The following is a 15254-nucleotide window of genomic DNA, read 5'->3' as shown; positions in this document are numbered from 1 at the left end:
TTTCCTAAATGATTGTCTATAGGTTTTGGGTTAGGAAGTGTCAATATGCTGTTTAGGAGAAAGAACACCTCATCCCTTTTGCCTAGGGACAACCACCATTGAATATAAATTGTGCTGACTTCATATCCTCACTTCTTAAAGTAATTTGTTTATTTTTAAATTACTTAGTAGGTGACAACTTGTCATTTTAACAATTGCTATGGAAACTGTGCTTTCAGTTTTTACTTGCTGTAATAGCATTGTCAGGAATGTGAAAACAGTGATGGATTCTTCTGAATGCAGCAAGGTTTGTTGGTTTTCGTTGTTTGGTTTGGTTTTTTTTTTTTTTTGTTTTGTTTTGTTTTGAATGTATAATCTGTCCTGGACTGTTTTTCTTCAAGGCATGACACATTTCAGCTATAAATAAGCTACTTGAAGTCTCACAGCCCACTCTGGGTTGTTCTTGCTAATGGGATCACAAGCTGTAAAGCAACAGGGCAGCATGAAGAGAAAATCTAGCTACTACCTGTGGTCCTGTGATGTCAGGAAAAAGGCAGCATTGTAGTTCCAGTGCTTAGGACTTCAAATTGGAGCTAAGATAATGAAAAAGATGCCCACACTTGCCAAGGAGCCATTCATTAAGGACTTCATTTGAGTGGTCTAGGACAGAGGAGGAGCTACTGTCCCACACTGTGCTATTTCAAGACGTTCACAGTATCACAGTATGCTAGAGATTGGAAGGGACCTCAAAAGATCATCTAGTCCAATCCCCCTGCCGGAGCAGGAACACCTAGATGAGGTTACACAGGAATGTGTCCAAGCAGGTTTTGAATGTCTCCAGAGAAGGAGACTCCACAACCTCCCTGGGCAGCCTGTTCCAGTGTTCCGTCACCCTCACTGAGAAGAAGTTTCTTCTCAAGTTTAAGTGGAACCTCTTGTGTTCCAGTTTGTACCCATTACCCCTTGTCCTATGATTGTTTGCCACTGAGAAGAGCCTGGCTCCATCCTCGTGACACTCCCCCTTTATATATTTATATACACTAATAAGGTCACCCCTCAGTCTCCTCTTCTCCAAACTATAGAGACCCAGCTCCCTCAGCCTTTCCTCATAAGGGAGATGCTCCACTCCCTTAATCATCTTTGTCGCCCTGCGCTGGACTCTCTCCAGCAGGTCCCTGTCGTTCTTGAACTGAGGGGCCCAGAACTGGACACAATATTCCAGATGCGGTCTCACCAGGGCAGAGTAGAGGGGGAGGAGGACCTCTCTCGACCTACTGACCACCCCCCTTCTAATACACCCCAGGATGCCATTGGCCTTCTTGGCCACAAGGGCACAGTGTTGGCTCATGGTCATCCTGCCGTCCACTAGGACCCCCAGGTCCCTCTCCCCTACACTGCTCTCTAACAGGTCGTTCCCCAACCTATACTGGAACCTGGGGTTGTTCCTGCCCAGATGCAGGACTCTACACTTTCCCTTGTTATATTTCATCAAGTTACTCCCTGCCCAGCTCTCCAGCCTGTCCAGGTCCCGCTGGATGGCAGCACAGCCTTCTGGCGTGTCAGCCACTCCTCTCAGCTTAGTGTCATCAGCAAACTTGCTGATAGTACACTCAATTCCCTCATCTAAATCATTGATGAATATATTAAATAATACTGGTCCCAATACTGACCGTTGAGGCACTCCACTAGATACAGGCCTCCAACTAGACTCCGCCCCATAGACTACAACTCTCTGGCTTCTGTCCTTCAGCCAGTTCGTGGTCCACCTCACTACCTGATCATCCAGGCCACACTTCCTCAGTTTAGCTATGAGGATGCTGTGGGAGACTGTGTCAAATGCTCATGCAACCACCCTCACCACGCTCACTGGGGTCTGCCCAGTGCCTGCTGTTGCAGCAAATCTTCAGGGTACACAGCAGTGATAAGCTTCAAATTAGTTTCATTTGGCCCAGTTTTTGGAGGCATCCAGCCTTCCTTACAGCCATTATTGTCAGCTAACAAAGCAAGCACTGTCTCTGAAGTTTGCCAGTTTTGTGATCTTTCTGCCATCATCCATACTGATTTTATTTGTGGAGCAAATTCTGTAGGATGTATCATCTCAAGTCCCTAGTGGAGGTTTGGTTTGGCAGCAGGGTCAGCAGCAGAAGAATGAGTGTTTATATGAACATACTTTTTTGAATCCTGATATGACAGGATTTTGAGCGTGCTTTGGCATCAGCAGGTTTTAGTGGCAGTGAGTTCCATGTACAATATTAGCTATGCAGAGAGAATTTCCTCTTTATAATTTTGAATTCATCCTTAATTGAAGAGCCCTTTGTTAGGGATCAGACAGAATGGGCATTGCTGCATTGCGGTTATTTTATTGTAGCTCCTCTTATATGTCTTTCCTCAAGTAATTCATCCCAGTGACTTCTGATTTTCTCCATAGAACTTTTCTATCCCCTTGATCATTCTTGCTGCCTGACTATGAAACTTCTTTCATAATCATGTATTATACGTCAACACATTCTGCCTCAGGATGGCTGCTCAGCTGGTTGACATCTGATAAATGCTAAATCTAGGTACTTCCAGAAAGATGTTCCTATCTACCTGTCTCAGAGTCTCTTGGTAGGTTATTAAAATAAAGCCTTTTCTACTTAAATCCTCTTAGCTGATGCAACAGATCTCTGTTTTTACTCTTCTTTTTTTAAATCAGTTGAGGCAGATCACTCTTTCTGACTGTCTTGTTTTTGTTTACCATGCCCTTGGTTCCTCCTAATCACAGATATTACTGCAAATATTGCAATATTGATGCAAATACTGAATAGCAACAGGTCTTAACTACTCCCCGCAGAAATCCAGTGGAAGCATCTCACTTGCTTGTAGTCCCCAACTGACTCAGCAATCTGTCAACACATTGTGAATTCAATTACCCTGTGCCTTGTTTATATTGCTAACTTTTTAATAATCAGAATTGCATATGGTAATAAGCCTCTCATGGCATCTTGCAATACTTCTTACGATTTTTGTATAATAAATGATAACTCTCTGGCAATTTTATTTGTAGTTTTTTGGGCTCTGAAACAAATTTGCACTGTCTCAGATTTGTTTTGCTCATGTAGGTTTTTGTTTATGCATTTGCTAAACTCTGAACAGCTGCCGAGGCAACAGGGAAGTTTTTCTGCAGAATCAGTAAGAATATGTTACAAATGGGCAATTTTTTTTTTTCTTCCCTACATGAGTATTTGAAGTGTCATCTTATTCTTTGGGTATTATTTCCTATCATCTGTCAGATGAAATGTCTCTTCCTTTCCTTCCGCTGTTTGTGTTTTATTTGTTTTTCTCCTATATTTTGAGGATGGTATTTCTCCAAACCAAAGCTGCTGTAGCTTATGTATGACATATAAATATCAACCTGTCACATCCCTGCATGCCTACCCACGTACTACTGAAGGCTTAGTTGTTTGCGTTGAAGATGGGCTCAGGCTCAGGTTTGAGCTTGGGCATTCTGGAAGTGTGCGGCACGGTCTCAGCTGCAGTGTAGCTTGATCAAGGATCAAGGGTGAGGGTCTCAAGCATAAGTTGCCTGCCTCTCAAGGAAGGGGAAGCTACTTTCAGCTCTTCTGACAGCTGCTGTTTTCCTGATGATCTTATCCAAGGTTACACAGCTGCACCCTAGTAAACCTGGCCTTGAGCACTGGCAGCCAAGCCCCTATCAGGGAGTGGGCATGATGAGGGCCAGACGCAGCCCCTTTATGGGCTCTGGACATTTCCACTTGGTTAAAAATAAACCCTTCATTATTACTGGCAGACTGACCAATTTACGATTGCTTCACAGCTAGGTTTATTTGCTGTGCAAGATGATTGATACCAGTTCAATTACATAATTCATTAATATGAGAAGTTTATGGAAATCTGGAATTTTTCAGTCTGAGACCATTTATTTTATTTAACATTAGTTAGTGATGTGGGCTTGAGCTCCTGACCAGATGTTTACAGATCTGCAGGTATAGTGAACATCCAACTTGAATAAATAGGTTCATGTACAAATATTGATGAGCACATGAAAGTTGTGGTGAAGAAGCCTGCAAGGATGATGCTTCGGTAGGCAAAAAGCATTCTTTTGCATTTCTTTTTCATAATTTGTATAGGCTATTAGCAAAAGGAATTTTTTTGCATTGATGATACTCCTCCCTACTACTTGGGCTGGGAACTGTTTCTTTTGTTTATTTTATGTTAATTTGCTTCTCACTGCCTGCTCCATCCTTAAAAAAACATAATTGTTTTGTTTCATTTTGTTTCATTTTGCTGTGATCCAGTGTCCTCTCACCAGCAGTATTTCACCATAGGGCTCCAAAGTCAATGGTACATATCTCACCTCAGGCATGCTGCATTCTTTAAATCTGCCAAATGGTTTATCAGTGCTCTTGCCAGTGTTCAGGCACAGCTGGATGCAGAGCAAGTGTGGGGAAGATTGCAGTGGGGAGGGCAGATAGAAGAGAGGGAAGGGGGTGAATTCCCATGAGCCTGCATCACAGACAGCTTGCCGATTTTTCTGTTGGTATGGGTCAACTAACTTGATTAGTGTGTATTTTCATAAAGGTATTATTGTGTTACTAGCACCTTATCGTCAGAATAAAAATACTGAATTTAGCACATTATTCAAGGTATTCAAATGACTCTCTCTTCCTTTTGTGTCTTGGTAAGATGAAAAGTATTAGAGTTTCATATGCTGTTTCTTTTCCGCTGGACATGTTAATCTTTCGATTCCAAATTTGCATTTACACAAGGGCGGTGAAGGTATGAATTTGTCTTGTGATGGGTAAGCTGCTGAAAGATGGTGACTTTTCAGTAGTGAAACTTTCTCCATGTCTGTGGCTTCTTGAATAAAGCATTAACAAAGTTGTGTTTGCAGTATAGAAAGTGTATGTCTCTCTTAACGTGTGTGCTCTGTCAAAGTTCATCCTTCAAGTGTGGCCTTTCTAGTTGAAAAGGTTATGGCAGTACCTGTAGAGCTAAAACTCATTCCACATTAACATCATCTTTTCATAGTTTCAGAACATGTATGGAGCAGTTCATGTACTGCAGTGATTACAAACAGTAGGACTGTGATTATATGATCCTGTGCCAACTGCTTTTCATATTTACGGCACCACAGAAAAGTATTTTATTATTACTTACTGTTGGACAATTTGTCACATCTGATTACTTCTGTTTAGAGCTCTCTTGACTATGCCCCTTAGCTCAAGAAAATGTTGTTTTAAAAAACCCAGTAATTTAAAAACTAAAAAGCCCAACCACAAACAAGACTGCAGTCTGGTAGCACACTAAACGAGAAAGGTGTCTTCAGTATCTCTCCAGGCTTCATGTAGGGTAGCAGCACAAAGGTTTCAAGAAGCCAGTTATAAGCAGCTAAATGGGGAACATTCCTAGAATTGAGAGGAAACTTCCAGAGAAGAAAAAGTCCCTTAGGCCTGTGCATGAGGATGTAGCTGCAGTGCCACTGTGTCCACAGGCCCCTAGTTCAATGGATCTCTGGGTGTTTTAGAGGTTGCTTCACAATAAGGGTAAATGTAGACATTGCTCCCTTTGCTGCCAGTGTAGTAGCAGCTGTTTGTGGCTGCTTTTTCATTCATGTGTCTGTTTGTCCTGTTTTTCTAAATAGCGGCTAGTGTGTGCTGTGTTCATGGAAGAGGTTGTGCCCAAAGCTTGTGAACTTATTTCTACAAGTGAATATGGTCACAGTATTATTATTTTTAACAAAATCTTCTTTAAAGTCCTACTAGGAATTACTTCTATTGCAGTGCTACCACTACTGTTACGTGTTCAAGCTTTGAACTGTCAAGGAATCATGAAGTATTTTTATCCTGTGACATTTTAAATTATTCTCTCCATAGGGGAAGCCTGTGGGAACGCCAGATGCTGGTGCCTATTTCCGTGTGCTAGCAGAGCATGAAGTAGCTGCCGCCTTTACTTCACCAACTGCAATTAGAGCAATCCGTCAGCAGGACCCTGAGGCAGCCTTGGGAAAGCAGTACTCTCTGAAAAGGTGAACTAAGGATACACTGGAAGTAGTTTCTTCCAGAAACAGGCGGGATGAACTAAGAATAGCAGAGTGTCTGGGGGTTTGCCCACCTCCGTATAGCATAATTTAAATGTATTCTTGATAGTCTAGGTGTACAGGTATTTGCTTGTAAATTTATATTGATAGTTCAGAGGAGATGAAAGCTGTTTAGAAGTTTATGACTCTTAAGAGCTCTTACTGAGTTAAGATTGCTTGTTCAACCTTAGTTTTACTCCACTGTGCATATACCCTGTAATACAGTCTTGGATTACATGATCCTGTACTGTTTTCCCACATGACCTCTCATTTTATTGAGTGCACAGGATATTTAGTATTTGTTTAACAGCAGCTCATCAATGTTTTGTTTATCTCCCCATAATTAAGTTACTGTTTATGGTTATGTGCTATCTTGTACTATTTTTAAGGTGTTTATCACTATACTATCAGCATGCTTTGACTGAGTTTATCCTCACAAATCCCCTGTGAGATGAGTGGTTTTATCTGTATTTTGCAGATGGGAAGCTGAGGCACAGAGAGATTAAGGTCAAAGTCTTCTATTTTGAATATCCAATCTGAGCCACTGAACTACCAATGTTTCGGAGTTCTTAGCATTATATGGTTGAAAAATGCATTATTAGCATTATATTAATGAAGTGTCTGTTACATTGACTTTCATCTGTGAATGTTTAGTACTTCTACAGACCAAGTTTCTGTATCTTACACAGAAAATAATCTAAAAATGAAACGTGATTTTGGACCTCATCTAATCTTGCAGCTGAATAATTTGCTCAGCATCAAAGAAGGACTGTGTCAGACTGTATAGGCAGCATTCAGTCATAAAAACATCTTTTATCACACATGTCCAAAGAGAAGGGGAAGATGAAAAGCCATGTAGCTTCATTAGACCTCCACATTCTTAATTGTTCAGGAAAGTTTTATTTATTAGTTAGCTGGATTTATTCCTGAGTTATTCATTACAAGTTCATCATTACTTTCTTCCATCTGTTTTGAGTGTTATTCATCCTTACTCTTCCTTGAAATAGAACACAAGCTGATTTGAGACCCTAACTGAGGGGAATTGACAGACTCTCCTAATTGACAGACTCAGTTGAGACCCTATTATTCTATGATGTTTATTGACAAGAAAGTGGTTTGGGTACTAGGAAATTTAATTACTGTTCCTCAGCATTTTTTTAGGCAATGACTAAAATGACTTAGTCTGTCTTTAGAGTATTCATTTAATGGAAGATCTGCCACCTTGCTCTGTAAGTTGTCACATTTTCTGGCCAAATGAGAATTCCAGATAAGAGTCTCCTTGTTGATATCGGTTGCCCCAAATGTAAAGAGGTATTTCATCATTCCTATTCCTATTCAATGCACAGTTAATTAACTTTTCAATTTTCTTCAGATTTAGTTGTATCATAATTCACACAGCTTCGGGCCATGTCATCCACTGGTATGTGACTTCTCTTTACTAAACTCTCTAGTGCAGCATTTAATATCTAGTAAGTGCAGTTGTTAAGAACTGGAGTTCAACAGGTGATTAAATTTCCATTTTAGGAAAATCCTTGCTTTTGGGTGTTACTTAGCTGGACTTTCACATCCAAGCTCAAGTGAATTCTGTCTGGTTCAGTTTGAAATCAATCTTACTTTTAACTAATTTACTTGATCTATGATGCTTTCTTCTCTGTTATATGGTGTAGAATCTTTGATATGAGATATGTTTCTGATACCTGAGGTGACATGCATCCTTACTTACTCTGTAGAGATTCTAAAGCACATGTCCAGGAATGCAGTCACGGAAGAGGTTTCCATCATGGAGCATTTAATTCCTAAAAAATTCAATTTAAAACTGATAAAAGTCAATGTCACTTTTAAAAAGTTCTGTTAAAAAAGAATATTGCTGATAAGCTACAGAGTTGGTAGGCAATGACAGCTTCTGGTATACAAGGGAGTACTTGATTTACAGGAGTAAATTGAATTATAAGCAGATGTGTGTTCTTTTGAAATGGCATAAGTTAAATAAATTCTGTTAAGAGCTGATGTTGGAGGCATCACTAGCCTCTGCACAAAATTGTATGTGAGGTTTCCAAAGGTTCTAGTGTGTATGCTTCAAACTCTGTGTTGGCTATTGGAGTAAAATCTTGGAATTTGTTTGACTTTGACACAAAGTGTCATGTATATCTTAAGCATTGCTCATGCTTAATAGCAGAAGAGATATTCAATTTATAATACTATAAGATAAAAGCCCTGTTCAAGCATATATTGCTAGAGGATCTAAATGACCAGGTTTTGGTAAAACAGTGTTGCTAAGCATGTCTGATTGTGTTGGTGCCTGTTGTATTTGAAAAACAACATCTAAATTCCATGACCCTCATGTACCTGAGCATATTCTGTTCAGCTTTTAGAATCTGTTCCTATCTTTACAAGCTTAATTCCATAACATCAAGCCATCAACTCTTCCCATATTTGGAATCACACTTCATCTTTTAATTGATATAATTGTTATGAGCTGGTTAGGTCTGATTTCCAAATGATTGTCAACTGACAGTTTTGCATGGAATGAGGCAACAGCTCCAGTGATCAGTGATAATTTGCAGTTTGTGTCCCATGGCCTATTTGGCTTTCATGACTTTAAGTCAATTGCGAATGTTCTGCCATTTTATATAAGAGGATCTAGAGATCTTAGCTTGTTCAACTTATACCAGATATTAATGCACTTGCTTTACTAAAAAATAGGAGACTGCACGAAAACTGTGCAAGTAGATTAGAAACTCCCATTTTCTGTCTCATAACATGGGAACAAGAGGATGTGAAATTAAAGTAGCAAATTAAGAAAACTTTTACTGTGAAATACTTCTCATATAATTGATCTCACATATGCTGCTAGAGGATATGTGACTAAGACCCAGAATTTAAGACAATTGAAGTACATTATGCAGTTCTGCATGCTACCCCCAACTCTCTGCTGCTGTAGATCATGTATGGTCATTCCTCTTGGAGGCTTGAGGTGTGCAGCTCTGATTATTATCCATGTGAACACTCTTGCTTTTGGGCAGTGGTTGGAAGATGTGGCTTTTTTTTGTGCTTGGAGTGACACCAAAATGTACATGCTGTACTGAGCAATTTAGATTGCATCAGGGCCATTAGGGACCTTGATCTGTCCCCTGTATCAGGTGATACTTCGAGTCCACTTGCTGGGCTCTTGAATAGGGCCTGAAAGCTTGATTGCACTGAATTTTGTGCTAGTAATGTAGGTTTGCAGAACAACAGCTTAGGACATACTTATTTAACTGAGAAGCTTTAAGATGTTTCTTCTCCATTAACTGCATTGCAGGGATAGATGATTGCAGGAACGGGTGCATTGACCTGCTTTGAAGTTTTAAGTGGACTGTCAGAAAAATAATTCAGAGGGACATTTTGTAACCGCTGCCATCTCTCTCTTGCTATACTGTTTGATAGGAGGAAAGAATTCCACAGTTCTTATGCTTCGTTAGGCTTGTGGCACTTTGATATTCTTTTTTTATGTTTTTGTGCCATAACTTTGCCAAAGAGCTAATCCCTCTCTTTCTTGCAACATAATGCTCCTCTTAAACCTGCAGATTATTAAATCTGATTACTAAGATGGCAATTCAGAAGAGAGGAATTCTGCTTTTGGCTCAGGGAATAACATATGTCTTAACTTTTCTGTCAAGTCTTTTAAGTTCTTGCCCTATTTTTAGAACAAAGGCACTTACCAGATTTTTTTCAGCAATTTATGAAGTTAATGAATTAATAATTTGATAGTTTACATCGTAGCTGAAATGTTGCGTTTAACATGCCTAATTACAGAATATTCCACATAATGTAAATTGAGCAGTGCTTAACTGGAATGCCCTACATGTGACATGAGTCTTAAAAAACTTAACAAAATATGTATTTGTGTGTTTTCTTATACAATATATTGTTCTCTTCTATCATAAATTTTTATCTGTGTTTTTACTTCCAGTTAGCTATTAACTGTAATTATCAGCTAAGCAGTAAAGCACAATGACTTGTGCTTTACAGTAAGAAGCATTTGGGTGCAAGATACTGATTGGGGTCACACTCATTATAATCATTATCTTCTAATGTGGGAGATGTGCTCAGAAAGCAGTTTACCAAAATGATGTAGTATATTTATGAGTACAGAAAACTATGTTTATTTGATATGAAAACTGCTTATACATTTGACCTTCTGCCCTCTATTCCAAGAAAGAAGCCAAAGCCATCTGGGATGTCAGAAAGGAGGGTTCTGCAATTAAAAAAGTTGAATTATTTAATCTGTGTGTTAAAGTTCAACATGGTAACATTTTTTTATGTCTTCTGACTTTCATAAGTGTGTAACTAGATGTGCAGTAAGTTAATTTTCATGTATCAAAGTTACTTTTGTGGCTACCTTTATGATTGTTACTTCTACTTAGTTCGCAGAAAAGACCATTCTCAGGTTGTTATATTTAGCTGGTGCAGTGGTCCCTACGTTGGTGATTAGAGTTCCCAGTATCTTTCTTTGTGGAGTTTCTTTTCCTGTATTCTAACTATGGACCTGTAAATGGATCTAAAAGACAATCAACTTATCATGTTTTTTTTAAGTCTAGGCCAAGCATCACTAAAAAAGTATATGGCTTATTGCACTTTGTGATGTTTCATCCCATGTTTTACTTACCTTGTCTTCAGATGTAGTTTTACTCTCCTGCCTTGGATCTACAGTGAGTAGGTCACTGGTTCTTACACTGTGCAAGGCTGCCTTGCATGGGATATGCTTATCCTCTGAAGAGGAATAGAGTGCGAATATTCAAAGTATACTTTTTCATTTGGGCAGCCTTGTGGGATGTCTGGGGTTCTAAATGAGAGGTCAAGGTTTATGATCCCTCTTAGTGGTATTTGTAGGTCTATGGTAAGACAGGCTAATATCTACATTTTTCTTTCTCATTTCTGACACCCTTGAGTTACTTGCTCTGATTTTTCTCATAATTTGCTAAATTACTTTCAGGATTTCATCTACATAGATGAATCTTGTAGGTTTGTTTTTTTTTTTTTTTCTAAATTGCACATGCCTCTGCCCACCCTGTCTACAAATTCTCTTTTTGTGGCCACAAGTCTACAGGTTTTACAAACTCAATGGTGTTTGTGTCCACTGTGTCGTGGTTTAAACCCGGTCAGCCATAAATCAGCCATGCAGTCTCCTTCCCTCCGCCCCGACCTTTCTTCCCCCCGCTGCTGGAGGGATGGGGAGGAGAATCGAAAGAATGCAACTCCCACGGGCTGAGATAAGAACAGTTTAATAACTAAGGTATAACACAAATCACTACTGCTGCCACCAATAATAATGATGATAAGAGAAATAACAAGGGAAAAGAATACAACACCTCACCGACCGACACCTCGCCCCCACCCCGCAGTGATCCAGCCCTTCTGGGAACTCTCAGTTCTACATCCTGGGCATGACGTGCTGTGGTATGGAATACCTCTTTGGCTAGTTTGGGTCAGGTGTCCTGTCCCTGCTTCCTCCCGGCTTCCCCTCCTCCCTGGCAGAGCATGAGACTCACAAAGTCCTTGGTCAGGGTAAACATTTGAGCAGTAGCTAAAAACATTGGTGTTATCAGTTCTGTTCCCAGGCCAAAAGTTGAAACCAGAGCGCTGCACCAGCTACTAAGAAGGAGAAAAAATGACTGCTACTGCTAAACCCAGGACACACTGCTAAATGACAAGAGTCAAGTCTTTTGTTCAGCAGTTTTCTTCATTCATAATGGACTCTGTGAAGACTTGAGACGAAATGTCACTGACATTGATCTTGGCTGTGCTGCGGCATGCTGCAGTCCTAACAAAGGGACATATTTGACAAGTATTTTTAATCCCAGGTTCTGATGTAGGAACCTCTGTTCATATTTTAATTAGGCATTTTGTCATTTCGGAAGCCTTGGGGATTGATAGAGTACTTGGTAGGGTGTCTCTGCAGTTTCTCTTGTCATGACGGGCTATTCAGGAAATGTTTACTTTCTTGTAGTGTGAGTATTGATGTACACTTTCACTCCAAGAAAGAGGTTATTTCTAAGTAAACAGAATTCTGATGTGGAGTCTGACTCTGTGTTTGCCTTTTACCTTTCTTCTCTTCCCTCAGTTTCCTGAAGTTTTAAATTGCATCTCTGTGTGAAATGAAAGGTCTGTCTTTGTTCGTAATATGCCAAGTAGGGAGGATTTGGGAGAGGAAGTGCATGAGACCATCCTGTGTGGATACTACAGAAGGGAAGCAAGTTCTTTGGTCTATAGCAAAATGGCATGTGCATGGCGGCTCTGGATCCATAATTCACATTGTACCTCGTGGCAGGATTGCACCTGGTGGTTAGAAATGGGCATTGACATGGCTGAAGTGTTTCAGACTGCCACACCACCCACCCTTTTGGGGAAGGAGGCACAGGTTTTCATTGTGATTTATCTGTGAAATGAAACCAGAAATGTTATGTCTTAAATTTCCCTCTGGTTAAGATTTTATTTCTGAAATAGATGATTTCTGTTTAAAAATCTTGCTTAAATAGGAGTAAGTGTGTAGCAAAATAACAATGTCCAAAACTTTCAGACATTCCTGATTTCCTTTTTCTGAGATGCAAGAACATCCCTTCCAACTTGTATTGCAATGACTTAATAGCTGTTTCTATTGCCACTTTTTTAAACAGTAGCTTAGTCATGTGTTAATGTTGCTCTAGGGCCTTGGATTTTGTTTCATTTGGTTTTCATTTTGTTTTTGTTACATAGAAAATAAACCTTTCTCTTTTGAGTCTCTTAGAGATAAATTACTCTCTAAAGTTGCCCTTTATGCCTATAAAAGGATGACTCAGCAGTTCAAAGAATACTAAAATCTGCTTCAATGGAACGTTATTAACAACTTAAAACTAAGAGTTATGCTACAAGTATTTCCTTTAGTTCTGTTTATTTCTTTAATAGTTTTTCTGGTATGTTTCTGACATGTTTTGCCTAAAGGATATCTACCTAGTTTCTGTGTACAAAGCATTCAGTTACTTTTACTTCCACAGACAGTTGATTGCCTCTGTTCTCCCAAGGTCTTTGCATTCAGAAAATAAAGCTCTTTTACATGATTATTAAGTAGCATAAATTAGTATTACTAAGATTCTAATTTTTACTTAGTAGGAAGGAGCTTACAAAGATTAAGAATTCTTCCTCCCCTTTTCCCTTTATCTGGGACCAGAGATACTTGTTATTTTTTTTTACATGGTAAAGACAAGGGTTTAATGGGCACAAGTTTCTCCTGGGAAGACTCTTGACTGGACACAAAAGGGAAATTTTTCACAATGAGAACAACCAGCCATTGGAATAATCTCCCCAGGGAAGTGATGGATTTCCCAGTACTGGACACTTTTAAGATATGGCTGGAAAGGGTTTGAGACATCTAGTCTAGGTCATGAGTTGCCTAGAAAGGTTGGACCAGATGAACCTTGAGGTCCCTTCCAACCTGGTTTTCTATGATTCTGTGATTTACTGAATTTGTTGTTTTCCCTTCCCCATCCAGATCAAGACATACACTTTCTTTAATTTTCATTTAAAGGTTCAGAACATTATTTGTAGCTGGTGAGCACTGTGATGTGGACACACTAGAATGGTCAAAAAAGGTCTTCAGAGTACCTGTCTTGGACCACTGGTGGCAAACAGGTGAGTGTTTTTAAATACCACTAGTAAAATACAGTGAGGCAATATTTTCAAACTTGTTTCCGGAGTCTACAAGTAGAACTGTATTTTTATATTGTTTGCATATGTGACTGCTTTGTAACAGAAAATTTGGTATTTAGGGAAGCTTTCAGGTTCAAGTTAAGTTTTTTGCGTGTGTATTTTGTGTACCTAAAAAATATGCAGCACAGAGTAGAAGCTTTGGTCTTTAATATTGTTCTGTGTGGATCTCATCCAACTGCAGTTGATTATTTTGGAATGTCTCCCATTTATTTCACTTCAAGGAGGATTGGATACTTAGGTTGCAGTGAAGCAGAGTACCAATCTGTGTAACTTTGCAAAAGTGCCAGTTGAATTCTGGATTAAGGCTCAATCAAATATATCTCCCTATAACTGTGGATTTTCAAATTTTACTGTTACAAGATCAGATTCGGATTTTGCTTCATGCACACATTATTGCTATTAAAGCTAAGGAAGTGTATTACAAAAGCTTCCTCCTCCTCTCCCTCCTTCGCTCCCTTCTAAGAATACCTCTTCTATTTTCTTTGCATCATTGTTTTGAGATGCAGATTTTCTCTGATCTCTCTCTCTCTAGGGGGAAAAAACATTTTGATTCCTCCATGATGTGTCAGATAGCAGATATACAAGATTAGGAAGAAAATGGGAAGCTCTTTAGCTCTTCTCTATTATATGTTAGGTAATGGAATCAAGTTGAGGAGGTTTCAAATGAATCACTTTTATTAATCCCCCAATATTAGATACATACTAAGAAAGTCCTGCAAGATAGTAGTGTAATTTTTTATTTAATCTTTTATTTAATCTGCTAATTAATTAGCATGAGACCTGCATTTTGCTCACTTGTCTATGATCCTAATGATTATAGGCAAGAACAGGCCTGAATAATGCAGAATGAGCAATTAACTTAAAAAGGCTGAAAGATCAAACAATGTCTTTGACTACCTACTGAACTAGCAGTAAGCAATATTACTGTACATAATTTTGCATGTGTTTTTATTTGTCATCTGTGCACATATATACATAATTGCTTATACTTTTGACTTACATCTAGTGCAAAGTTTTAATGATACCATGTTCACGTAGATGTATCTCAGGTATGAGTGAGAGACCTTAAACAAACATGTGCATGTAATTGTACTTGTAGTGTGTAGAGGTAAGACTGTTTGAGAGACTTTCCAAAGGCCACAAACCCTACTGATAGTACAAGTACAGTATGTTCCTTGATCTCCATATTCACAGTATGCTCTTAAATTTAATTGTAGCAGCCTTCCCTTCTGCCGTTCAGTCACCTTGTTTTAGCAGAATGCAAAGCATATCCCATTAACTGTGAAAAAATAAGCAGTGTCTGTCACTTGGTGAGATATTGTTGAAAGTGGATTTCTATGCTGGAAAAGCCCTTTCAATCCAATATTACTGTATTTCAGTACACTAGGTCAAAGCTGTATGCACTAAATGTGAAATATTTCATAGAGGAGATAACTGGCTGTTTCACTTCATATTAGAAATATGCAAGATT

At 39.1% G+C, this 15254-nt stretch overlaps 1 protein-coding gene across 1 annotated transcript in view; it reads left to right on the top strand.

Annotated features, from left to right (window-relative positions):
- ACSS3 (acyl-CoA synthetase short chain family member 3) overlaps nucleotides 1–15254 on the top strand; it is a gene marked incomplete at both ends in the record, with an annotated part of 92839 nt that overhangs the window by 41972 nt on the left and 35613 nt on the right. The window contains 2 exons of the mRNA XM_080624119.1: nucleotides 5856–6007; nucleotides 13602–13705. Coding sequence (XP_080480245.1) covers nucleotides 5856–6007; nucleotides 13602–13705 — 256 coding nt within the window. The remainder of the gene's footprint in view (nucleotides 1–5855; nucleotides 6008–13601; nucleotides 13706–15254) is intronic.

The sequence above is a fragment of the Psittacula echo genome, assembly GCF_963264785.1.
Source record: "Psittacula echo genome assembly, chromosome: 1".
NCBI lineage: Eukaryota > Metazoa > Chordata > Aves > Psittaciformes > Psittacidae > Psittacula > Psittacula echo.
The sequence above is the reverse complement of the archived record's forward strand: the minus strand, read 5'-3'. Positions and strand labels throughout refer to the sequence as shown.